This window comes from Xenopus laevis, chromosome 4L, assembly GCF_017654675.1.
Source record: "Xenopus laevis strain J_2021 chromosome 4L, Xenopus_laevis_v10.1, whole genome shotgun sequence".
Lineage (NCBI taxonomy): Eukaryota > Metazoa > Chordata > Amphibia > Anura > Pipidae > Xenopus > Xenopus laevis.
The window spans coordinates 11,511,386-11,539,024 of NC_054377.1; the positions used below are offsets into that span (position 1 = coordinate 11,511,386).

Sequence of the window (27,639 nt, forward strand, 5' to 3'; positions counted from 1 at the left end):
ATTCAGTTTTTTTTAAAGAACTCGAATCAAGTTTGGATAATTCCCTAGTCGCATTTGACAGTTTTGACCATAGAAAAAACAACTGAAAATCTGAATTTGATTTTTCAATTTGACCCTTAATAAATCTGCCCCTTAATTTGAATGAAAATAAACAATGACCCAGTTGCTGCTGTTAGGCCCAATGTGTAGAATGCTAAAAGGGTCCTGACTGATGAGCATCATATGATATATCTGAAACACGTATCACAGGTTTTTTGTTGTGACTCAAGCACATATTCAGCACAAGAGAAGGGGCACCTTATTATACAGGGCTCATTATCTTTCATTCTGGGAGGGAGAATGTGACTAAATAATGTCTCTCTCCGCCCACAATGACCATGCAGATTGCACTATAGGAAACCACCATGCTGGCCTTTTCTATAGTTAAAAATATGACATCGCTTTAAAAGTCAGGCAACAGCCAAAAAATATTGTTTACTGGACCAGTAAAAACCTAGAAATGAAAATCACTTTTTTTTTCTAGAAAGGATTTTATTTTTTAACTGGCATTACCTGGTTGTTCTTTTGGGTTCAGCTCATGAATATGTATTATCTACAGCTCTGATAACAGATGGCTGATAAATATTGTACAGGTATAGGAACTATTATCCAGAATACTCGGGACCTGGGGTTTTCCAGGTAACGGATTTTACCGTAATTTGGATCCTCGTATCTTTCGTCTACTAGAAAATCACGTAAACATTAAATAAACCCAATAGGCTGGTTTTGCTTCCAATAAGGATAAATTATATCTTAGTTGGGATCAAGTACAGGTATGGGACCTGTTATCCAGAATGCTCGGGACCTGAGGTTTTCCGGATAACAGATCTTTCTGTAATTTGAATCTTCATACCTTAAGCCTATTAGAAAATCTTTTAAACATTAAATAAACTCAATAGGCTGGTTTTGCTTCAAATAAGGATAAAGTATATCTTAGTTGGGATCAAGTACAGGTATGGGACCTACAATCCAGAATGCTTGGGACTTGGGGCTTTCCGGATAACGGGTCTTTCTGTAATTTGGATCTTCATACCTTAATTCTACTAGAAAATCATGTAAACATTAAATAAACCCAATCAAGTACAAGCTACTATTTTATTATTATAGAGAAATAATTTGGATTATTTGATTATAATGGAGTCTATGAGAGGTGGCCTTTCCGTAATTCGGAAATTTCTGGATAATGGGTTTCTGTGTAACCTGTACAAGCTACTGTTTTATTATTACAGCGAAAAAGGAAATCATTTTTTAAAATTTGGAATATATGGATAAAATGGAGTCTATGTGAGACGGCCTTTCCATAATTCGGAGCTTTCTGGATAATGGGTTTCCAGATAACGGATCCCATACCTGTACAAGCTGGTGTTTTATTATTACAGAGAAAAAGGAAATCATTGTAAAAAAAAATGTGAATTATTTTAATAAAATGGAGTCTATGGGAGATGGCCTGCCTGTAATTTGGGACTTTCTGGATAACGAGTTTCCGGATAACAGATTCCATACTTGTGTACAGTAAAGATCAGGACTTCTGCTTTTACAGGCACATGATAGAAGTAAATAGCACGCACATTTTTTTTTTTTTTTAGCGTTATTGTCCCTTTAATAAAAGCTGGTGCAAGTATGTGCGATTAGTAGATGCCTGCATAATAATAATAGGAGAAATGATAGATCAGTATGATTGCTTATTTACACGTGAATTATAAGTGTACAATAACTACAGTCTGAAAGTGCGTGACTTGATGTCCATAGGTGTAACACTTATTTGCTAAGTCATTCTTATAACAATAGCACCGCATCTAAATAAATTAATTGAAGGGGTGTTAACCAAATTGTATTCTGTGCGTCTTTTTGTGCTGTATCAACCTGGGTAAAAGGGGGTCAGGGCTACGGCTTTTTCTTTTCTGTCTTTAAAAGTCAAATACACTAGAGCAGTGGTTCCCACGTTGTGGGGCTGGCCCCCCTAGAGGCCACTGATGGGGTGTCTTGCACGAAAACCAGTAAGGGTGAGACAGGGAAGAGAATACATGTATGTAATGTTGCTCTAAGCCAGTGATCCCTAACTAGTAGCTCGTGAGCAGGGCCACCATCAGGGGGGGAAAGGGGGGACAAGTTTCCCGGGCATGAAGGGGGGTTAGGCAGTGCTGCACTTTTGAAAGAGCCGGGCCCCCCTTGAGAGTGCACAGCCGAAAAGTCCCGAACAGCCGAAATGCGGAAGTGCAGAAAAGCCGAAGGACCCGAAGCCATGAAAACAGCCGAAGCTGAACTCCCGAAGTGGTGAAAAGACCCGAAGTCACGAAAACAGACGAAATTGAAGTCCTGAAGCAGCAAAAAGACCCAAAGTCACAAAAACAATTGAAATTGAAGTCCTGAACGGCAAAAAGACCCAAAGTCACGAAAGGAGCTGAAATTGAAGTCCTGAAGTGACGAAAAGACCCGAAGTCACAAAAGAAGGCGAAGTTCTACTGAACACCAATTTGTGTTGTTTTTTTTTTTTTTAATCCCCTGGCCACCAATGTATTATTTTAATATTCTATAGGCCCCTGCCACCAATGTTTTTTTAAAAATATTTTTTGGGGTCAAAATTTTTTTTTAAAAAAAAAAACATTGGTGCCAGGGCCCCCCTTACAAGTTAAAAAAAATGTTTTTTTAACTTGTAAGGGGGGCCCTGGTGCAAATGATTTTTTAAAAAAAACATTTATGGGGGGCCCTGGCGCCAATGTTTTTTTTTAAACTTATAAAGGGGGCCCTGACCATCAATAGATTTTTATAACTTGTGTGTGGGGTGGTTACTTTTTTAGCGCTGATGTCTTTTAACTGTGATGTGGAGTGGGCGGGATCTGGGGTGGGGCTTGGGCGCCATTGTGGGCGTGGCCCAGAGTGCCCCCGAAAATTTTGTTGTGCGGGGCCCCCTGAGTTCTTATGCTGGCCCTGTTCGTGAGCAACATGTTGCTCCCCAACCCCTTGGATGTTGCTTCCAGTGGCCTCAAAGTAAGTGCTTATTTTTGAATTGGAGGAAAATTTTGGTTGCATTAAAACCAGTTGTAGTGCCAAATAGAGCTTTCTGTAGGCTGCCAGACCACATAGGGGCTACCAAATAGCCAATCATAGTCCTTCGTTGGCATCCTCAGGAACTATTTTCATTCTTATATTGCTCCCCAACTCTTCTTCCATTTGAATGTGACTCACGGGTATAAAAGCTTAGGGATTCCTACTCTAAGCTAAGGAGGTCAAATAAATGGCTCGTTGGCATCTCTATTATCTTCAAAAGTCAAATTCATAGCAAGAGAAAAAGCAAATGTTATGACTTTTGGGTGCATAGCTGTGTAGAACAGTGGTTTCCAGATTGAGGAGCTGGCCCCACTAAGGGGTGCTCATTTCAATGGATGGGGTGCCCATCATAAAAGTCAGTAAGCATGAGACTGTCTACTGCTACATTGATACTTCATCTGTAGTAGGGTGGCCATTAAAGACCATATTTATAATATATGAGATAGTTATGAGCTGAAGGGGTCCTGATGAAAGTTGGACCACTAGCAGGCTGACAGTTTTGGCTGGGGTATCAAGTGCCTCTCTGAGGTCCATCTACAAATGATATTCTTCCTCATATCTCCACTCACTTCCTTTATCCGCTTTACATAAACTCATCTATCCTTTCTTCCATTGGAATGACCATGCTATAGGCACACAAAACCCCATGGTTGGGTGACCTGACGGGCCCACTACCAACTGAGGCCACCGGGAGTTTTCTTGGTTCCCTTGTAGTCCAGGATGAAACTGGAGATTAAGGAGGAGTTGGCCATGGAGGAATTTTGTAGGTGACATTTTGGAGGTAAGTGGCAGTAAGTGAATAGACTGTATGTGGATGATGTAAAAAGGGGTGGCTGAGGGACAGATGAGAAGCACAGGGACATATTGGAATTATAACATTTAAGAGAAGTATGTCATAAATTATTCTTTGCTTAAAAGCCTTGATAAAGCTTTTAGAGTTAAGACTTGAGTAGAGTTTTTAAAAGGCTGACAGTTTTGGCCGGGGTGTCAAGTGCCTCCCAGAGGTCCACCTACAAATTATATTCCTCCTCATATCTCCACTCACTTCATTTATCCACTTTACATAAACTCATCTATCCTTCCCTCCGCTGGAATGGCCATGCTATAGGCACATAAAACTGAGGCCACCAAGAGTTTTATTGCTACCCTGGTAGTCCAAGATGCCACTGGAGATAAGGGGGAATTTGTAGATGACATTTTGGATGTAAGGGGCAGCAAGTTAAGGTTTAAGACAGGAGACTGAATGTGGATGATGTACAAAGGGTGGCTCTCTGAGGGATATAAGAACAGGAACATATCTGAGGAGGTGCCAGTTCCCTTATGACTAACAATACAAGGTATGTTTTTTTGCCTGTTCGTGACAATATACTGACAAATCTCCCTCCACAAGTTATTAGGGCTATTAAATTTACCCTGCCAGTGCAGTTGAGGGTCTGTTGAGTATTGCTTGAAAATATGGTAGAAGGTTGTTTACAAATTACCCTGTTTTCAGGGGGACAAATACCCAAAACTACAGAGGAACCTGGGTTGCTGTGTTACTTCCATAGAGGAAAAATAACCCAACTTTCGTTAATGAATTGAGCCCAGGTCTGGACTGAGATTCAAAATAGACCCTGGCATTTCAGGTAAACAGAGGCCCAAATTGGCCACACAGGAGCCCAAACAGCCCCCCACCAGCCCAATATATAGTGACTGTCTATGGCAACTTACAGCAGCCCCTCTGGCATTTGCCAGAACCCAGATTGCCAGTCCGGGCCTGTTTGGACCTGCGAATTTACAGAGCTATATTCAGGGTCGGACTGGGCCAAAAAAAACCTGGTGGGCCCCAGCTCTCGTCAGCCCCGCTGGCCCCAGGGCCAGATTTTCTTTCCGGCTGCCCCTAGGTTGTGCCCCTATTCTGCACGATCCTATCGCCCCTGGGCAGCACGTTCTTAGCTCCCGCACTGCCCGCTTCCAGCTCGCGCATGTGCGCCGGAGCACTTGGGAGCTGCACGTCCCTAGTGCTCATCAGAAATCGGCCGAGCGGCATGCCCAGGCCTTTGTAGCCTCACCACAAATCCAGGCCTTGCTGGCCCAGACCCGCTCCCTGCCCTTGCTGCCCCCGACCACCCTCTCGGGTCGCAGCAAAAGAAGGTAAGTGCATGCGCACGGGCTAAATAGAGATTGCAGCTGCGGCGGGGGGTTTGCAGCAGGGGAGGGGCCCTGAGACAGCAGCCCCGGTGGGCCCTGGGCCCCCTAAAAAGAGACATAAGTCAGACATAGAACACAGAAAACAGGTAGTTGACACAGTGCCTACTCAGATTGTGCCAACTTTTGTTGTGGCTCCAAATAACTTTCAGATACATGTATGGGACCTCTATCCAGAATGCTCAGGACCTGGGATTTTCCAGGATAATGGATCTTTCCGTAAATTAGATCTTCATAGTCTACTAGAAAATCATGTACACATTAAATAAACCCAATAGGCTGGTTTTGCTTCCAATACATATTAATTATATCTTCGTTTGAATCAGGTACAAAGTACAGTTTTATTATTACAAAGAAAAAGGAAATCATTTTTAAAAATTTGGATCAATGGAGTCTATGGTAATGCAGAGTTTTCTGGATAAGGGGTTTCCCGATTAAGGTAACCCATTCCATTAATTGCTTAGAAACTATAATCAGTTCTAAAACAGAATTTATTTTTTACCCTTTCTCCTTGAACATCTGTATTTCTTGAGGGATCTGGGTCCCAACCATTGTCTCGACCTTGACAAGTCTACAGTGAACCTATCAGAGCTAACTGCTGAGCTGCTGCTATGGGTTACAACTCTGAAATGAACTAAATGTTGGTAATTCTCCAACCCCCCCTAAATATTCACTTTTATTCAGACTTTTATGGTGAAATATTCTGAGGTAGGCATGCCGAATGGCCACCAAACTACTTGAGCCGGTTGTGTTCTCTAATAGGCTTACGAAACATTAGTCCTCTAATATTTCGCTTAAGAAAATACCTCCTTACTACTCCATAACCCTATTGTTTAAGGGATTTGCTTATAAAGGACAATGATTATGATATGAGCTATGTGAGCGGCCACTTCCCATGCGTATAATGTAGAAGTAAAAGAGGGCGGGTTGCTCCAAAATCATTGTACCGGTGGTTATTTACACTATAAATGAACTTATTAAAACTTATTAAAGGATAAAGGAGATTTAATTAAGAGTTGTACTTGCCATGTGTCATTCTCTGCTGAAGGGTGATCCTAGTTCATAACTAAGCGGGTGCACCCAGTAAGTTTATGTGCCGGGATGAGTGCCAGTACCAGCTGTAACCGAGTAAGGGTGTATCATTGCTGCTTCTACTAAAGCCATAAGCCTGTAGTTGGATCTGGAATTCTGACTTCATGTTATATCCTTTACAAAAATGTCTGTCTGCCCTAATATAATGAATTTGTGGTGCTGACAATGGATCTTCACTGCGCTAATTGTTTCCTATGAAAATAATAAATGTTTCCTATGGCTTTTCTTGTTCAAGAAAACAATGACAATCTAATCCAATGAGACTTATTTAATATGGGGTAATAATAGCAGGAGCAAAGTGCTCATAAGGGACTCCCAGTGCTATATTAGTATCCAATACGTTGAGTGCAAGTCTATAGCGCCTAGTGACACAACCTGCTGTAGGAATCCTGGAGTAACATAAAAATAAATTGGTGACAAGGGCCCCCCTATAAGTTAAAAAAAAAAAAACATTGACGCAAGGGCCCCCCTTACAAGTTAAAAAAAATTGGGCCCCCAAAGAATATTCTTTTTAAAAAAAACATTGGCGCCAGGGCCACCCTTACAAGTTAAAAAAAATTAGGGCCCCAAAGAATATTTTTTTTTAAAAAAAAAAACATTGGTGGCAGGGGCCTATAGAATATTAAAATAATACATTGGTGGCCAGGGAATTAAAAAAAAACCCACAAAAGTTCAAAAGAATTTATGCCGCTTCGGGAGTTTGGCTTTGCCTGTTTTCATGGCTTTGGGTATTTTCGCCGCTTCTGGACTTCAGCTTTTCGGCACTTCCGTGTTTCGGCTGTTCGGGACTTCAGAAATGGCCGCACAGCTTCAGCGCTGTCAAGGGGGGCCCGGCTCTTTTGAAAGTGCAGCACTGCCGGGCCCCCCTTCAGGCCTGGGACACTTGTCCCCCCTGATGGCGGCCTTGGGTGTAGGAAACCGACCCTGCAACTGCTGGGGGCTTAGAAGGTATGGCGGCAGTTTTGACATGTATATTAAAAATGAAGTGCTCCGAATGCCATCCCGTCATCGATTTCGATTCTAGCCAGCGGGGAGGCAGTTCGGGAAGATTAGTCGCCCAAAGAAGAGCCAATTTGTCGCCGGCAGTGTCGGACTGGCCCACCAGGATACCAGGAAAACTCCCAGTGGGCCCAGGTGTCAGTGGGCCCATTCCCTATTTCTTTATGGTAAAAAAAGAGGATTAACAATGGAAGAATAAAGCATAGTGAGTAGATATAAAAGACTAGGAGACTAAAGAGGTTAAATGAGGAGAAGAGGAATAATAGTTTGGAAAGTGGGTTCACGGTCGAAGGTTTTCTGGTGGGCCTCTAGCATCCAACACTGGTCGCCGGGCAACTAATCTCCCCGAATCTTCTCGTCTGTCTTTGTCCTTTAAGGGGCATAAACAGGGGCGTAACTACAGAGGAAGCAGACCATGTGGCTGCAGGGGGACCCAGGAGGTATAGGAGCCCATGAGGCCCTAAATAATGAGTAATTTCAACATTTCAAAAAAGGGCAACCTCTGGTTATGTTGGGGGCCCTAATATTAATCTACTGTGGGGCCCAGTAACATCTAGTTACGCCACTGGGGATAAACAGGATTGAACTGGGTCAATAGCTGCCTGATGAGAGTAAATTAAATATGTACCTTCCTTAATGTATGGGGGATACAAAAAGGGACATTGTTTGCTTTGGCTGTGGGACTGCCACTCTAAAAATACGTTTTCTTGTAAAGCCAAACATTTTCAGGATTGTATGGTTACTTGGGGTGGAGTCCTGCAGCGGGTCTGGTACCCGTGGGTTCCGGGTAGAAGTTCCGGGTGCGTGTACAGACGCGGGTCGGCAGTTCTGCGGGCCTTCTCAATAGCGATTTTTACTTCTTTTTTCTGATCACGCCTTCTTCCGATGATGTCACTTCCGGTTTACAAGCACGGCACTTCCTGATTCTTGATGGTCAGCGGGTTGCGGATAAGGTGCGTGCGGGTCGGGTAGTGGGTCCAAACAGGTAAGAATGTGGGTTGCAGGTCCTGGTTGGGTGCGGATTACAAAACATGGACCCGCGCAGGACTCAACTTGGGGCCAGTAACAATGATGGCAGCTCTCAGTTACATTATTTTACCTCTCTATGAAATATGTCCTCTGGGATATCATGGCTCTCCCCCCCCCCCCAGAAACCTATTAAAGGGGTTGTTCACCTTTACATTAACTGTCAGTAGGATGTAGAAAGGGATATTCTGAGACAATTTGCAATTGGTTTTCATTTTTTATTATTTGTGGTTTTTGAGTTATTTTGCTTTTTATTCAGAAGCTTTATTTCAGCCATCTGGTTGCTAGGGTCCAAATTACCCTAGCAACCATGCACCGAGTTGAATAAGAGACTGGAATATGAATAGGAGAGACCTGAATAGAAAGATGAGTAATAAAAAGTAGCAATAACAATACATTTGTAGCCTTACAGAGCATTTGTTTTTTAGATGGGGTCAGTGACCCCCATTGGAAAGAGTCAGAAGAAAAAGGCAAATAACAGAAAGTATTAAAAAAAAAAAGAAATATGAAGGGCAACTGAACAGTTGCTTAGAACTATTTGTCTTCCACAAAAGTCAGAATGTCTTTACCTTTCAGCTCACTCCCTCCCTCTCCTCCTCACACACTTGTCTCGCTCTACTCCCTCCATTATGCTCCGACCTTTGTGCACAATTCTCCACATGACTCTCGCTGACACTTCTCTCGTCCAACAGGCTTTCGCAATGCTCGTGCCTTTCGTCCAATCGGCGCCCCTCTTGGCTGTAGAGGGCGGGGCTGTGCGTGTTTTTATAATACGGTGACAGCTCTGGGTCCAGAGCGCTAACGGGGCAACATGGCGGACAAGAGGGATAATTTGGCCGACCAGATGAAGCTGTGGAAGAATGGCCGGGGCTCTCAGGTACCGAGCGTATTATATAACAGCAGTAGCAGCAGTAGCCATTAGGAAGCACAGTAACGGGCACAGGAGGCTCAGTCAGGGCAGCAGGCGGTGCAGCAGTGGGAGGGGGAGTCTGTAGCTGTTCTGCACCTGAGAGGCCACATTGCTGGAGGTTTCCATAGTGACTGGGTCCTTTCATATTGGCTGGGATGTGGCAGAGGCATGGGCTTAATATTCGGACTGAGTATGGTGTAGTACTGGCGGCACAAGAGCAGGCAGTAAAGTGAGGGTACAGTGTTGGACTGGGGTACAAGAGCAGGCAGTAAAGTGAGGCTACAGTGTTGGACTGGGGGTACAAGAGCAGGCAGTAAAGTGAGGGTACAGTGTTGGACAGGGGGTACAAGAGCAGGCAGTAAAGTGAGGCTACAGTGTTGGACAGGGGGTACAAGAGCAGGCAGTAAAGTGAGGGTACAGTGTTGGACTGGGGTACAAGAGCAGGCAGTAAAGTGAGGGTACAGTGTTGGACTGGGGTACAAGAGCAGGCAGTAAAGCGAGGCTACAGTGTTGGACTGGGGTACAAGAGCAGGCAGTAAAGTGAGGGTACAGTGTTGGACTGGGGGTAAGAGAGCAGGCAGTAAAGTGAGGCTACAGTGTTGGACTGGGGTACAAGAGCAGGCAGTAAAGTGAGGGTACAGTGTTGGACTGGGGGTACAAGAGCAGGCAGTAAAGTGAGGGTACAGTGTTGGACTGGGGGTACAAGAGCAGGCAGTAAAGTGAGGCTACAGTGTTGGATTGGGGGTAAGAGAGCAGGCAGTAAAGTGAGGCTACAGTGTTGGACTGGGGGTACAAGAGCAGGCAGTAAAGTGAGGGTACAGTGTTGGACTGGGGGTACAAGAGCAGGCAGTAAAGTGAGGGTACAGTGTTGGACTGGGGGTACAAGAGCAGGCAGTAAAGTGAGGCTACAGTGTTGGACTGGGGGTACAAGAGCAGGCAGTAAAGTGAGGGTACGGTGTTGGATTGGGGGTACAAGAGCAGGCAGTAAAGTGAGGGTACGGTGTTGGATTGGTGGTACAAGAGCAGGCAATAAGTGAGGGTACAGTGTTGGACTGGGGGTGCAAGAGCAGGCAGTAAAGTGAGGGGACATGGTTGGACTGGGGGGTACAAGAGCAGGCAGTAAAGTGAGTGTACAGTGTTGGACTGGGGGTACAAGAGCAGGCAGTAAAGTAAGGCTACAGTGTTGGACTGGGGGTACAAGAGCAGGCAGTAAAGTGAGGCTACAGTGTTGGACTGGGGGTACAAGAGCAGGCAGTAAAGTGAGGCTACAGTGTTGGACTGGGGGTACAAGAGCAGGCAGTAAAGTGAGGCTTCAGTGTTGGACTGGGGGTACAAGAGCAGGCGGTAAAGTGAGGCTACAGTGTTGGACTGGGGGTACAAGAGCAGGCAGTAAAGTGAGGGTACAGTGTTGGATTGGGGGTAAAAGAGCAGGCAGTAAAGTGAGGCTTCAGTGTTGGACTGGGGGTACAAGAGCAGGCAGTAAAGTGAGGCTACAGTGTTGGACTGGGGGTACAAGAGCAGGCAGTAAAGTGAGGCTACAGTGTTGGACTGGGGGTACAAGAGCAGGCAGTAAAGTGAGGGTACGGTGTTGGATTGGGGGTACAAGAGCAGGCAGTAAAGTGAGGGTACGGTGTTGGATTGGGGGTACAAGAGCAGGCAGTAAAGTGAGGGTACGGTGTTGGATTGGGGGTACAAGAGCAGGCAGTAAAGTGAGGCTTCAGTGTTGGACTGGGGGTACAAGAGCAGGCAGTAAAGTGAGGCTACAGTGTTGGACTGGGGGTACAAGAGCAGGCAGTAAAGTGAGGCTACAGTGTTGGACTGGGGGTGCAAGTGGTAGGTGAGAGTGCAGTGCTGGGTCTGAGATGTGCAGGGCATAAGGGTACAGTGCTGATGGGGTGAGAGTAAATGCAATTAGGGGGTAGTATAGTGCAGTGTTGGGACGTGCAGGAGGATGAAGGTGCTGGGGACTTAGAGGTGCAAAAGCTTATGGTGCTGCCTGAGATGTGCCAGAAGGTGAAAGTACAGCGCTACAATGGGTAAAAGGATGAGGGTGAAGTGCTGGAACTAAGGAATACTTAAATACTTAGTTATTAGGTGCTGGCTGGGATGTGCCGCGGGGTGAGAGTATAGTGCTCTCAGTGTGTTGTGCAGGAGAGAGTATGGACAGTACCGTGAGTGGGGTGTGCAGGAGAGAGTATGTACAGTACTGTGAGTGGGGTGTGCAGGAGAGAGTATGTACAGTACTGTGAGTGGGGTGTGCAGGAGAGAGTATGTACAGTACTGTGAGTGGGGTGTGCAGGAGAGAGTATGTACAGTACTGTGAGTGGGGTGTGCAGGAGAGAGTATGGACAGTACTGTGAGTGGGGTGTGCAGGAGAGAGTATGTACAGTACTGTGAGTGGGGTGTGCAGGAGAGAGTATGTACAGTACTGTGAGTGGGGTGTGCAGGAGAGAGTATGGACAGTACTGTGAGTGGGGTGTGCAGGAGAGAGTATGGACAGTACTGTGAGTGGGGTGTGCAGGAGAGAGTATGTACAGTACTGTGAGTGGGGTGTGCAGGAGAGAGTATGTACAGTACTGTGAGTGGGGTGTGCAGGAGAGAGTATGGACCGTACTGTGAGTGGGGTGTGCAGGAGAGAGTATGGACAGTACTGTGAGTGGGGTGTGCAGGAGAGAGTATGGACAGTACTGTGAGTGGGGTGTGCAGGAGAGAGTATGGACAGTACTGTGAGTGGGGTGTGCAGGAGAGAGTATGGACAGTACTGTGAGTGGGGTGTGCAGGAGAGAGTATGGACAGTACTGTGAGTGGGGTGTGCAGGAGAGAGTATGGACAGTACTGTGAGTGGGGTGTGCAGGAGAGAGTATGTACAGTACTGTGAGTGGGGTGTGCAGGAGAGAGTATGTACAGTACTGTGAGTGGGGTGTGCAGGAGAGAGTATGGACCGTACTGTGAGTGGGGTGTGCAGGAGAGAGTATGTACAGTACTGTGAGTGGGGTGTGCAGGAGAGAGTATGGACAGTACTGTGAGTGGGGTGTGCAGGAGAGAGTATGTACAGTACTGTGAGTGGGGTGTGCAGGAGAGAGTATTTACAGTACTGTGGCAGTTGCTGCTAAAGGGTAAGCACTGCACCAGGCATAAAGGAAAAGTTATTGGAATGTGTTGTTTAATTTTTGGGAACATTGTTTTAAAGGCAACAAAATCAGGCAAAATGACCTTAATAATTTCTTCTTTTGCCATTACCGTAATCATTATCATTCTCTTATATCCGCTCTCCAGTGACTAAAGTTGTGCCCTGCCTTCTGCTGCTTAGTGCCCAGTGTAGGGAACAAAATGTGTTTACGTTTTAAAATCATCCTCTGGATTTTAAATTTGAGTGTATTTCATTATTATCCATTCTTAAATGGAAAGTTCCAGCACCAGATTAGTTGTTTTTCTCGTGGAGAGAGTTAATAAATCACCCCCCCCCCCCCCAATACTTCTGTGCCCTTTGTACAATGATACCCGAGCCTTGGACTCTGCGCCTCCGTGTGATCCCCTTGGCAGATATATTCTGTTGCCTTTATATCTATATACCAGGCCATGACATGTACACTTGTTTATATTCAGGTTAAAGGTGTTCTGCTAAAGGGGTGGGTCACCTTTAAGTTAACTTCTAGTATGTTATAGAATGGCTAATTCTAAGCAACTTTTCAATTGGCCTCCATTATTTAGTTTTTATAGTTTTTGACTTGTTTGATTTTTTCTTTTGACTCTTTCCAGCTTCCAAATAGGGGTCGCCGACCCATCTAAATACAAATGCCCTGTAAGGCTACAAATGTACGGTTACTGCTACTTTTTTTATTACTCGGCTTTCTATTCAGACCCTCTCCTATTCATATTCCAGTCTCTTATTCAAATTAGCGTGTAGTTGCTAGGGTATTTTGGACCCTAGCAACCAGATTGTGAAATGCCAAACTGGAGAGCTGCTGAATCAAAAGCTAAATAACTCAAAAACCATAAATAATAAAAAATGAAAACCAATTGCAAATTGTCTCAGAATATCACTCTCTCTACATTGTACTAAACGTCTCAAAGGTGAACAACCCCTTTAAAGGTGTTCTGCTAAAGGGGTGGGTCACCTTTAAGTTAACTTCTAGTTTGTTATAGAATGGCTAATTCTAAGCAACTTTTCAATTGGCCTTCATTATTTAGTTTTTATAGTTTTTGATTTGTTTGACTTTTTCTTTAGACTCTTTCCAGCTTCCAAATGGGGGTCGCCGGCCCCGTCTAAATACAAATGCTCTGTAAGGCTACAAATGTACTGTTACTGCTACTTTTTTTTTATTACTCGGCTTTCTATTCAGTCCCTCTCCTGTTCATATTCCAGTCTGTTATTCAAATCAGCTCATGGTTGCTAGAGTAATTTGGACCCTAGCAACCAGTTAGCAGGGCACCCCAGTTATTAGTATGCTATAGAATGGACAATTCTAAGCAACTTTTCAATTGATCATTATTTTTATTTTTTTTATAATAGTTTTTTAGCTATTTGAGTTTCTCTTCCGACTCTTTCCAGCTTTCAAATTGGGGGGTGGGGGTCACTAACCCCATCTAAAATACAAATGCTCTGTAAGGTTACAAATGTAGTGGTTACTTGGGCATCCTGAATGGTGGAGACTGCCAACAAGTGGGGCCCCAGAGAAAAACAAATTGCCTTTAGCCACACTATATCCCAGACTCCACCCCTGATCTTCCCAGCCATATGCCAGACTCCACCCCTGATCTTCCCAGCCATATGCCAGACTCCACCCCTGATCTTCCCAGTCATATGCCAGACTCCACTCCTGATCTTTCCAATGCCAGACTCCACCCCTGATCTTCCCAGCCATATGCCAGACTCCACCCCTAATCTTTCCAGCCATATGCCAGACTCCACCCCTGATCTTCCCAGTCATATGCCAGACTCCACCCCTGATCTTCCCAGTCATATGCCAGACTCCACCCCTGATCTTCCCAGTCATATGCCAGACTCCACCCCTGATCTTCCCAGCCATATGCCAGACTCCACCCCTGATCTTCCCAGCCATATGCCAGACTCCACCCCTGATCTTCCCAGCCATATGCCAGACTCCACCCCTGATCTTCCCAGCCATATGCCAGACTCCACCCCTGATCTTCCCAGCCATATGCCAGACTCCACCCCTGATCTTCCCAGTCATATGCCAGACTCCACTCTTGATCTTTCCAATGCCAGACTCCACCCCTGATCTTCCCAGCCATATGCCAGACTCCACCCCTGATCTTCCCAGTCATATGCCAGACTCCACCCCTGATCTTCCCAGCCATATGCCAGACTCCACCCCTGATCTTCCCAGTCATATGACAGACTCCACCCCTGATCTTCCCAGCCATATGCCAGACTCCACCCCTGATCTTCCCAGTCATATGCCAGACTCCACCCCTGATCTTCCCAGTCATATGCCAGACTCCACCCCTGATCTTCCCAGCCATATGACAGACTCCACCCCTGATCTTCCCAGCCATATGCCAGACTCTACCCCTGATCTTCCCAGTCATATGCCAGACTCCACCCCTGATCTTCCCAACTATATGCCAGACTCCACTCCTGATCTTTCCAATGCCAGACTCCACCCCTGATCTTCCCAGCCATATGCCAAACTCCAACCAAAATGCGCCCCCTTTCTTGACTCTGAGAATTGAGTTCCGTTTTGGGGCCCTTCTCTGGCATGGGGCTCCTGACTACAGTACCCCTATACCTTTTGCTGATGGCAGCAATGCTTGTGATTATTGAACCATAATAATAATCATATCCCCAGTGCTCTTTCCATTCTCAACTTGTAACTCTTTCCTTCCTTATTCCTATAGAAACCAGATGTCCTTACCACCGGCGGGGGCAACCCTATATCCGACAAGCTTAATCTCCTGACCGTCGGCCCTCGGGGACCCCTGTTGGTGCAAGATGTGGTATTCACTGATGAAATGGCACATTTCGACAGGGAGAGGATCCCAGAAAGAGTTGTCCATGCTAAAGGAGCAGGTAAAGCAATGTCGTGTGACTGGTGTATTTAGGGTTGGGGGGCCCTCATTATATGTCACTATATATATATATATATATATATATATGTTGTGAGTCACTCCCCTTCTAGTTATAACAGGTACTGTACCACCACCTCCAAACTGTTTACCTATTTTATAGGCTGGCTGGTGGTAAAGTATACATTTTTAGATATGATCTTATGGGGGTTGAGTGTTGGGGGGGGGGGTGCTACAACCATTTATATATTTCTTTATTTATTTTAGGTGCTTTCGGCTATTTTGAGGTCACGCATGACATCACGAAATACAGCAAGGCCAAGGTGTTTGAGAACATTGGGAAGAGAACTCCAATTGCCGTGCGGTTCTCCACTGTCGGTAGGATCTTCTTATTCTTGGGTGACGTAATGGTTTTATTGGGTTACACGCGGCTTTGCTCAGTGTTTTTATTTGCCCCCTCTTTTTCCTTTAGCCGGAGAGGCCGGCTCTTCTGACACAGTACGAGACCCCCGAGGCTTCGCTGTTAAGATGTACACAGAGGACGGGAACTGGGATCTGACTGGAAACAACACCCCCGTCTTTTTCATCCGAGATGCCATGTTGGTGAGCAGTCTGGCTATTTTAGCCTTGAGAAACCAACGTAACAAGACTTTATTGTGCATTTACTGCAAGATTCAGATAAAAAAAGGGACCCAAAAAAAAAAAGAAAAAAAACAAAACACTTTCAACAAAATATAATGTTATGGGGTTATGTGATAAAAGAGAGAAAATGCCAGGTCACGTTTGCCAACTCTGGCCTGCACAGATAACCTTGTCTGTAAGGCTGTGCATGGTTTTGGCATTGCTTCAATATGTATACACACCCAGGGTGGGAAAATAATATGTGATCATAGATCTCACAGCACTTTTAAAGGAATGGTAACACCAAAAAAAATAAGTGTTTTAAAGTAATGAAAATATAATGCAGTGTTGCCCTGATAAAACTGATGTGTTTGCTTCAGAAACACTACTATAGTTTATATAAACAATCTGCTGTGTAGCCATGGGGGCAGCCATTCAAGCACAGGATACACAGTAGATAACAGATAAGTACTACTATAGTTTATATAAACAAGCTGCTGTGTAGCCATGGGGACAGCCATTCAAGCACAGGATACACAGTAGATAACATAAGTACTACTATAGTTTATATAAACAAGCTGCTGTGTAGCCATAGGGGCAGTCATTCAAGGCTGAAAAAAGGGGAAAAGGCTCTGGATACACCGCAGATAACAGATTCAAGTTATGTATACAATTGGATCCTGCCTCTTTTGTGACATCGCCGTGGGGGGGGACGCGGGTCTATAAATAGAGGGAACTGAATGGGTCCGGTGCTGGTCGAGGGAAACTCAACCGGCCCATCTCTATTTCCTCATAAATATCTGTAGATTTTCGGCCACTTATCTCTCAGGGAGGGACCCATACACAGGCAGATAATCTGTCTACTCTGAAACAGCCCATGTATTGCCTGTATAATAATCTGATGAGAAACTGCCAAGTTGAGGGCAACCCTGTTAAATCTTATCTGCAGACTTGTGTTTCCACTGATCATGATAAAGCCGCTATAAAGGAACCTACCTTAGTCCTAAGGGCAATGGCACAAGTGGAGATTGAGTTGTTTTGCAGCTTGCAGGGCGGGTAACAAAAGTATTCAGTCACCCTCCATTCATTCCTATGGGAATGGTCTGCACAATCAGGAGGTGAATATGCTGGCTAATGCATTTGTTAGTGGCAATTGCCTTACCTGAGAGTGCAGGAGGTCCCCATAGGAATGAATGGAGGGCAGTTTATAGTGTTTTCTTGCTTGGTAGGCTAAGCTTTATGTTAAAGGAGAAGGAAAGCTTCCAAAGCAGTTTATTGGCAATAGATTAGCCACAACAGTGCAAGCTATACGACTATATTTATTCTACAGAATGCTTCGCCATACCTGAGTAAACAGCTCTAGACACTGTCTCTGTTTGTTTAGGATAGCAGCTGCCATATTCGCTTGGGGTGAAATCACTTCCTGCCTCACTCTTCCTGCTAACTCATAGCTCTGGGCTCAGATTACAGCAGAGAAGGGAGGGGGAAGAGGATCAAACTGAGCATGCTCAAGCCCTGCCCTGGAGGTTTAAGCTGGAAACAGGAAGTCTGATACAGAAGCCCATGTGTACACAATAGAAGGAAAGAAATGGTGTTCCTTTGGACTGAGGACTCAGATCAGCATTACTCTGAGGGTTTACTGGTGTATTTATATAGACCTTTCTGATAAAGCTGATTTAATATTAGCCTTTCCTACTCCTTTAAGTGATGCTTATGAATATCATCCGTAGAAGACACTGCAGCTCCTAGGGCCTTACTGCACCCATAATCCTCTTCCCAACTGCAATGGCCGTTACCAGCTAAACACATGAGCCATATTTTATTTGGGGAGAGAATTTTGGGTGCATAGAGGATGGCGGAACTTCTTGCAGTTTCCCCATTCATTCAGGCAATTTGATTGCTGCAGAACCCTTGCGATGGACATGCCCTCTGTACTAAATGCCTTCCATTAACTCAATAAATAAATCATTAAAGAACCTAAAAAATAGTTGAATGTTGCTTCAGGTTCAGAGTTCTGAATCCTCTGTGTCAGTGCACCCACCTGGCACCAAATCAAATGGTTTGTTAGCTGATGTTGTGTAATTGTTTATATTAAACCTGCTGCTGTGGGTGAGTGACACAGAGTGGGGTATCTAGAAAATTCCACTGTCACAATGATTTTTTTTTTTCTGGGAATAATCTCCTTTACCAAACGTTACACATTAATTCAGGCACAAATATTAACTTTTTTTGATCACTGCATCCTCCAAAGCAGTGAACATTAACTTTTTCCGGTGCTTATCACTATTAAAAATAATTATGAACTGTGCCTTTAATGGTTATGCAGTTTCATTCTATTAATTGACTTTTTTTTTTTGTTTTGCCCCCCCCCCTCCCTTGCAGTTTCCATCTTTTATCCACTCTCAGAAAAGGAACCCACAGACTCATTTGAAGGACCCAGATATGGTGTGGGATTTCTGGTCTCTGCGTCCCGAGTCTCTTCACCAGGTAAATGTTCAATTTTATTTTTGTGTGTTTTAATTCAGATCAGTCCCTCGTTCGTGTTTCTGGAAGAGGCCAGTATTTACAGAGCTACATTATACTTTTAGCATATTTTCAGTTGGTCTTTTTAAATGGCTTTTTGAATTACTTTGCCTTCCTCTTCTGCCTCGTAGGGGGGTCCCTGACTCTGGCAGCCACAAAAAAAAATTCTACTGCTCTTTGAGGCTAAAATTTTATTGCTATTGTTACTTTGTATTGCTTATCTCTCAAGCCTTCTCCTATTCATCTTCCAGTTTTGCATTCAATCCACTGCCTGGTTGCTAAGGTAAATTGAACCTAGGCAACACTGCTTATCAAAAATTCTAAATTGTTCAAAACTGTAAATCAGTAAAGACCAAGTGCAAACTGTCTCCGAATATCACTGTCGACCTCATACTAACTTAATGTACCTGTTTGCTGTACAGGTGTTCCCTTTAAGGAACAGAGGGGTAGTGAAGAGAGCATAGGGATAGGGGAAGCAGCAGGGAATAGGTGGATTGGGCACAGAGCATAGAAGGAGCAGGGAGGAGAATGTGCAGTATGGTAGCCAGCATTTTGTTGGGAGCCAGGTCCATCCTAAAACGTTGGTACTGCCCGTATTAGCTGCCCCCCCCCCCCTGAGTTGTCAAAGCGGCCGAAAGGAGCCTATTGCAACCAAAAATTGTGAATGGAGCCGACAGCCGCCTGAATGGAGCCGACAGCCGCCTGAATGGAGCCGACAGCCGCCTGAATGGAGCCGACAGCCGCCTGAATGGAGCCGACAGCCGCCTGAGCCAAGAGCCACTGTGGGGTGGGCGGGATCTGTGGTGGGGCTTGGGGCGGGAGTGGACCGGGGGGCGAAGAAAATTTTGTCGTAAGGGTCCATGTCATTTCTGATGGTGACCCTCTATATAGTGTCTTTTGTACTACCTAATAAGTGAGGCTGGTTTCAGGGGCAGACTATTTGCCCCACTCCCTCCCCATCTCCGATAGGAACACTCTGGCCAGAAAAGACTTAGGGGCACATTTAATTAGCTCGAGATAAAAAATACTTTGAATTTCGAAGTTTTTTTTTGGCTACTTCGACCATCGAATTGGCTACTTCGACCTTCGACTACGACTTTGAATCGAACGATTCGAACTAAAAATCGTTCGACCATTCGATAGTCGAAGTACTGTCTCTTTAAAAAAAACTTCGACCACCTACTTCGCCACCTAAAACCTACCAAGCACCAATGTTAGCCTATGGGGAAGGTCCCCATAGGCTTTCCTAGCTTTTTTTGATCGAAGGAAAATTGTTCGATCGATGGATTAAAATCGTTCGATCAAAGGAAATTCGGTAAATCCTTCGACGTCGAAGGATTTTACTTCGACGGTCGAATATCGAGGGTTAATTAACCCTCGATACGAATATCGAGGGTTAATTAACCCTCGATATTCGACCAATAATAAATGTGCCCCTAATTGTAACGTTAATGGAGATGAACCAGACGCGGGTTCAGTAACGGATTGTGTCCCATCTAGCAGCGGGTTTGGTGCAGGATATTTTGGGTGTCAATATATCAAAGTGCAGCTGATGGAAAATGTGTAATGAGATGATCTCTTCCAGGTTTCCTTCCTGTTTTCTGACCGTGGTATTCCAGATGGTCACCGCCACATGAATGGCTACGGATCCCACACTTTCAAGCTAGTCAATGCCAAAGATGAAGCTGTCTATTGTAAATTCCATTACAAGGTACTTCCTACAGAGTAGGGTGAGATTAAATGGAAAATTTTATTTATTTGTCCTGGTTTTTACGATGAATGCTCTTCCAGACTGACCAATGCATCCAGAACCTCACAGTGGATGAAGCAAACCGATTGGCTGCCAGCGACCCTGACTACGGGATACATGACTTGTATGAAGCCATTACCACTGGTAACTACCCATCGTGGAGTTTCTACATCCAGGTCATGACTTTCGAGCAAGCGGAGAGATTCAAGTTCAATCCCTTTGATTTAACCAAAGTGAGTTGGAGACTTTTTACTTTCTCTTCTGGATGAGCCTCTTTCTCAGGAGTGCACAATGCCTAAAGCGTTCATTATGTTAATGTGTTGTAATGATATTTGCATTCCAGATCTGGCCACACGGCGATTATCCACTCATTCCTGTGGGTAAACTGGTGCTAAACAGAAACCCAACCAACTACTTTGCAGAGGTGGAGCAGCTGGCTTTTGATCCAAGTAACATGCCCCCTGGCATTGAGCCCAGCCCAGATAAGATGCTGCAGGTGAGTGAGGCTGTAGAAGGAAGGGCGTGACAATTCGAAGGTGCTCACACACAGGCAGATATTGACTGATGGTTTGGCACTTCTTGTTTCTGTTTGACATCGGCATAAAAGAGCTGATGGCCATGCACATCCTTTTGATGCAGTATTGCATTATGTGGTGGCCAGACCTTCGATTTGCTGCAATAAAAAGTTGGCCATACATGGGTAGACCTTCGATACTGACCAAGTCACTCCACTCCAGACCAAGTCACCCCCCTGGCCTGTGTATAGGGCCATATACATCCTTTGTAAATGATTGCATTAGATTAACTAGTCACCGGCTTTAGGCTTGGTAAAGCTGGCCATATACAAGCTAACAAAAGGTGCCAATATGTCCACTCTAGACCGTCACCAGATTATAGGCCTGTGTTCGGAAAAAGACTGCCTTCTCAAGCGATATCTGTCCAGGAATCAATCGGCCACATACCTATAAGGTAGATTTGAAAACCCTGTAAGGCAGGAGTCTCCAACCTTTTTTACCCATAAGCCACATTCAAAAATAAAGAGTTGGGGAGCAACACAGGCATGCAAAAACTTCTGGGGTGCCAAATAGCTGTAATTTGGTGGTCCCTATGTGAACTGGCAGACTACAGGAGGCTCTATTTGATGGTACATCTGGTTTTTATACAACCAAAACTTGCCTCCAAACCTGAAATTCAAAAATAAGCACCTGCTTTGAGGCCACTGGGAGCAACATCCAAGGGGTTGGTGAGCAACATGTTGCTCGTGAGCTACTGGTTGGGGATCACTGCTGTAAGGCAAGGACTATATCAGGCCATTGAAGTGGGCCTGCATAGGGCCCCTATTATATGATTTTTTTGGTGGAGTTCATATGATCCCCCCCCAAAGGGTCACGGGGACCCTTACGACAAAACGTAATATTACCTACTGTATTGGGCCAAAAGCATTCCATTAATTTCTACATAATTCTTTACCTTAAATCTCTAGGGGCGACTTTTCTCCTACCCGGACACTCACAGACATCGCTTGGGGCCAAATTATCTGCAACTGCCTGTAAACTGCCCTTACAGAACTCGGGTGGCCAATTACCAGCGGGATGGACCCATGTGCTTTACGGACAATCAGGGTAAGTTATTGCGCTATAATTCTATTGCTGCTTCCTCCATACAACCAAACTACCTTATTCTCTGAACAAATGTCAATGACTAAATCCCACCAACCAGATTCATCCACTGAATGCCGATTGCTCAAAACCAGTTAGGGCTTTCCACATGTCTAGGCAATAATTTAGCACCATCGACGAAACTGTCTCTTTGGTATTAATGGTCTGTATCTTGTGTAGGGGCTAAATCTTTCCATAATGTCCTCCTAGGTGGAGCTCCGAACTATTATCCCAACAGCTTCTGTGCTCCTGAGAACCAACCTCAAGTGAGGGAGCACAGATTCCAGGTGTCGGCCGATGTTGCTCGCTACAATAGCTCTGATGAGGACAATGTTTCACAGGTAACTAACCCAATGGGTTCAACAACTGTCAACAAAAAGAGAGGATGCCATGTTGGTGAAAAAAAACAGTTCAGCCTCTGTCCTGTCAGAGTTACTGATTCCTCTAATGACAGTATTTACTTTAATTAAAACCTTATTATGAGCTAATTGGGGCCTTGAACAAAAATGAGTCCTCCAAAGGTGGCTTTATTCAAGAAAAGTCAGATGACAACCAATCATACGATACTCTCTAACTCCCAAAGGTGCGGGACTTTTACGTGAAAGTTCTAAGTGAAGAGCAGCGTCTGCGTCTATGTGAGAACATTGCTGGACACCTGAAGGATGCTCAGCTATTCATACAGAAGAGAGCTGTGAGTAACTTGTATATCATGTGTGTAATTATGTATTAAGAATAGAGTAGCGTTAAGTGCCTGTTTCCCGGGAATGTGTATGAGAATTACAGCCTTTTCTCGTATGTGAAGGGAAGTGGCACTTTGGAGACTACTATAATATACTTTTAGTGGAGGCAGCATGTTTAATCATGTTTCTTTTCATCCAGGTGAAAAATTTCACTGATGTTCACCCTGAGTATGGTGCCCGGATCCAGGCTTTGTTGGATAAGTACAACGCTGAGGGGGCAAAGAAGGTAATGTTTTTTTCGAGCAGTCTCTTTCCTTCTCTAATCATATTCATATTCCTGCCAAAGCCTGCAGTTTATTCCTTTGCAATATTGCCAAGATACGCCCCTTTCTTTCACAAACAACTGCCAAAACACTACTCCATGCCCCTATCCGTTTAAACTGTTGCAGTCTCCCACTAATTGGTCTTCCTGACTCTCACCTCTCTCCCCTCCAATCAGTCTTAAACTCCGCTACCAGAATCCTCCTGCTCTCTCCCAAGAGGGAACCTTAGCATGGCTGCCTGTTAAAGGAGAAATTTTGTGTAAAAAATAAGAATGTACCAGTGCATTATACTCATTTAGATATAGAAGAATTGTGCTTTAAAAAGTAGTGTTTCAGGCTGATTTATTGAATATTTCTGCAAAAACCCTAATAATCCCTTCCACTTCCTGCTCCCTGAATTCCCAGTCTGTCTAGGGCAGCGGTCCCCAACCTTTTTTGGCCGGGGACCGGTGTAAAGGGGGGGGGGTCGGCATTCAATTTGGGTGCGCCGGCGTCCAATTCGGCACGCCGTGTTAATTGGTCGCTAGGCCCAACGCCCCGGTTCTGGGCCACGGCCCATCGCTTGGGGAGCTTTGGCACACTGTACTGTAGGACAGGAACCAATCAGCAGCTAGCAAGACTTGATAGGGAACTGAGGCCTGTCTGTGACTGCAGGGCTGTGATTGGCTGTCCCCCTCCTACTGTGCTTCTGGCAGGAACCGTTAGAACACGCCCACCCCTCATTTGAAACACAGACCGGGACCAGAGAACATCTTCTATAGGGATCTCTAATAAAGGGGCTATTTTATTGCTACACCGCAGCTTGTTTATATAAACTATAGTCGTGTTTCTGAAGCAAACACATTAGTTTTACCAGAGCTGGGCACTTTAAAACACTTTAATTTTTTGGTGTTACCGTTCCTTTAAGCAAAGGATCGCATATAAAATATTTCTGCTAAGAATGAAAGCCCTTCACTCCTCTGCTCATCACTCCATTTCTTTTCTTGTCTCACTGTACGTTCCTGTCCATCTTCTTTTCACACTGTTCACGTACACTGCCAACTTTGGCCTCAAACCTTTCTATCTTGCTGCTCTTTACCTCTGGGATTCCATCCCTGGATTCCTCCGTAAAGAGTGCTCTCTCAATCCCTTCAAGAAAAAACATTTTCGAGCATTAGAACTTTAGTCTAGTCCTCGTACCTATTGGACAAGACCTTGTGCACTTTTTCATATGGGGAAAACAGCTAAAACTATAAGCAATTATGAGATCGGAGGATAAGTCTTTACTTGCCCTTTAGAATCCCCTGTGCTGACTGCTCTCTGCCTCACTTCAGAATTTGCCAACTTATCACTTGATATATTTCACAAAGCTTTTTTTTTTTTTAGTCTTGTGTTTGTGTTGTTCTTTGTTTTTTTAAGCGTCTCTCAATCTTAAAAAAACAAAAAAGCAGCAGAGGAGAATAATGTTGTCTATTGATTCCCAAAAGTCTCGTGGTGCTTGTTATCTCCTTGCAGTCATCCAGCTGCATGTCTTGTGATATGTGTCAAAATCCATAAAATACATCTAAAGAATTTAAATGGTCCCTGTCCCTTTAATTTCCCTCGAATTCTATAATGGTATTGCTTATCTTACAATTGCCAAAGCTGCCGTTGTCTTGATGGAAAGCCACCGTCTTCCTTATAACCTCCCATAGTCCTATAATAACAAGCCACAAAGGGGCATACCACGGGTTTAGTAACTGTTCCCATAAGTGGAACTCGACTTTACAGGGACACCATTTATATACCCATGCCTGATCCATTGATCTCTGACATCACCATAGGGTGCAAAGTGTGATGAGTGTAGAACTCACAGCTGTCAGAGGTTGGTTTGGGACAGGGGTGGGGAGGGTCAGTGCTATATTTTCGTCCGGTGCTACCCTAGGTCACGTCCCATCGGTACATGTGCAATACTAGGGACACATCTAGGGTGCAACAGAAAGGGGCATTAGGCTCGTATCTCGGCTAGCTGCCTATTAGTCATGTGTGGGTTGAGCAAAATGGGATCCACACCCGGCACGGCAGCTCTACTTATAGACCCACACACAACCCACCTATATCTGACATCACAAAAGGGGACAGGCAAGCATCTATAAATAGAGGCTACTGCCGTCTGAAGCCAGCAGTGTAAGGTGATCCGGCAATCTTCTGAGGAAGTCAAACCGAGGTATTGGGCCAAACCACACATTACTACTGCCGACCATAATCTGCTGCTCCACCAGCACCCGACCCTAACCTGCTGCTCCTCCACCCGACCCTAACCCGCTGTTGCTCCACCCGTACCCAACCCTAACCTGCTGTTCCTCTACCCACAACTAGGGTTGCCACCCAGCCGGTATTTTACCAGCCTAGCCGGTAAAATACCTGCCGGGGCCGGTATTACAAATTTACTGGCAATGTAGCTGCCGGTAAATTTGTAATACCATTAAAAAGAGCCCTCGGCCTGCCCCCAATCCCCTTGAACTTACCTTTTCTTTGTGGTTCTTTTAGTGTCCGTGACGTGGCCCCACCCCCTTTGACGTCATGCCCTGCCCATTTTGACATCACGGTCCGCCCCTTTGCGTCCCCGCCCCCCACAAGCCGGTAAAGAAATTTTAAAAAGTTGGCAACCCTACCCACAACCGACCCTACCTAACCCGCTGTTCCTCCACCTGCACCCGACCCTAACCTGCTGCTCCTCTACCCACACCTGACCCAAACCTGCTGCTCCTCCACCTGCACCCGACCGTAACCTGCTGTTCCTCCACCCGACTCTAACCTGCTGCTCCTCCACCCGCAACTGACCCCAACCCGCTGCTTCTCCACCCGCACCCGACCCTAATCCACTGCTCCTCCACCTGCACCGATCCTAACCTGGCACTGTCCCCTCTTTATATACCCATGCCTGCCCCCCTGGGATGTCACGATAGGGGACGGGACCTGTACAAGTCTATAAACTGAGGTGCGCATAGGCGAAAGCAGAAGAAGGCCTTTATGCTAGCCTGAATCTGCCTGACCTGTGGGCTTGTGGCCGGCCCACAGATCACTATTGCCTACCCCCAGTTCCAGCCAGCAGGATGCGATGTTTGTCAAACCCTCCCCGATCTACATCACTCTCTCCCGATCGGGGGGGCACATTGGGCGCACCTCATAGTTGGCGTGGCAGTGGTCTGTGAATATGCCAGCCAGGTATCCACTACAAACGAGCAGGGAGATATTTTTTGAAAATATTTATTTACCATATAGTAAATACCACCTGGCCCTGGGGAGGGTCAGGGAATGGCTGGATGCCAATATGGCTGCCATCTGTCTGCAACCCACTGCACGGACTGTGCTTCACTATTTTGTAGCCTTTCATAGCCATTCAGCTCCCACTTATTTGTATTAATGTCACTTTACAGAGATGTAAGATTCTACTCCGTAAATTGTGTTTTTTTTTTTTTCTTTTTTGTTTTTTTAAAGGAAAAATATTTATTTTAAATTTGTATTTTTCTCCTTTTTTACAGAAAACTGTGAAGACCTACACCCAGCATTCCTCTTACGCCACTTCTAAGGACAAAGCCAACCTGTAGCCTCCCGGCTCCCAGAATCATCCGTCCAGGAGCTATTTAATCTGCCATGTAACTTTAACACATAAATGATTGTCCTACAATTCAACGGAGTATTTTATGTCCTTCCTGCTGATTTCCCAGTGGCAGATTTACTACTCAGATACTCATTGGCTGCACGCTCTGCCCTCTCTAATGTCTGTAGAAAACTGACAAAATTCTTCTCTAAAAACTGATTTGCGTAGGAAAAAGTAAATGTTATTAACTGGAATAATCCCAATGGGTTAATACAAGTTTAAGTTTTATTGAGTTGCCAGAGGCTTCCCCCCCATGGGGTTAAAAATGCTGTTTTGCCTTAAACCAGAAGCACGAGTATATTAATATGGCTAATAGAACAGAATGATTTATGTTGCACTTAATAAAGAAAGCACTTGGGACAGGCAGTTGGGGTACTTAGGGGCTTCCAAACCAGTGTCATGATGAGGTCACTGATCTGTCTGGGAGTCGTGGGATATATCTACTAACAGAGAAAGGATTGCCTGATTCATTCTTTTTCTTACAATTAACCTGTTAACTACTAATGTACTTTTATTATTAAAAATGACGCATTCTGATCTACCAATGTGTTGGCTTCTGTTTGGTTACACCTAGGGCCCATTGGTAAACATGATCTCAAGGGCTCACACCACCATTTAACACCCTTCCTCTCCCAAAACCCCCTGCTACCCCCAGCCACTGCCAACCTGCTCCCACATGGCTCAGATGGGCACGTGGCCTGACCCTAAGGTGGGCTTCTTGGAGAGAAATAGGCTCCCCAAACTGACCTTCAGCCTGGGTCCCTCTGACCAAGACTCGTCCCCATATTTGGGGAACCACTTAATTAGGGGCAGCAGTATGATTTTAAAGAAGTAGCTAGAAATGTTGTACATTATGTTTTGTGCTTCTGTACCAGCCCAAGGCAACCACAGCCCTTTAGCAGTAAAGATCTGTGTCTCCAAAGATGCCCCAGTAGCTCCCCATCTTCTTTTCTGCTGATTCACTGCACATGCTCTGTGCTGCTGTCACTTACTGAGCTTAGGGACCCACTCACAATATACAGTACTCATAGAATAGAAATGTCACAATATAAGGCTGATTAGTAATTATTACAGATAATTACTACATGGCAGCACGGAAACCAGTGCAATTAGCATCAGAATTGAATAATC

The 27,639-nt window shown here is 45.0% G+C and overlaps 1 protein-coding gene across 2 annotated transcripts; it reads left to right on the top strand.

Annotated features, from left to right (window-relative positions):
* Nucleotides 1-9,186: 9,186 nt before the first annotated feature.
* cat.2.L (catalase, gene 2 L homeolog) lies at nt 9,187-27,049 on the top strand. 2 transcript variants are annotated; one of them, NM_001087075.2, is given in 13 exon segments: nt 9,187-9,268; nt 15,164-15,335; nt 15,599-15,709; nt 15,804-15,934; nt 18,335-18,439; nt 20,061-20,186; nt 20,267-20,458; nt 20,569-20,721; nt 21,709-21,847; nt 22,094-22,224; nt 22,467-22,574; nt 22,763-22,849; nt 26,390-27,047. In NM_001087075.2, coding segments are annotated over 13 exon segments (1,587 nt in total). In that variant the 5' UTR covers nt 9,187-9,202; the 3' UTR covers nt 26,456-27,047.
* The last annotated feature ends 590 nt before the right edge of the window (nt 27,050-27,639 follow it).

Coding starts and splice junctions, on each gene's coding strand:
- cat.2.L (XM_041589164.1), top strand. Junction 22,575..22,762: donor TATTCATACAGAAGAGAGCT/GTGAGTAACTTG, acceptor CTTTTCATCCAG/GTGAAAAATTTCACTGATGT. Junction 22,850..26,389: donor ACGCTGAGGGGGCAAAGAAG/GTAATGTTTTTT, acceptor CCTTTTTTACAG/AAAACTGTGAAGACCTACAC.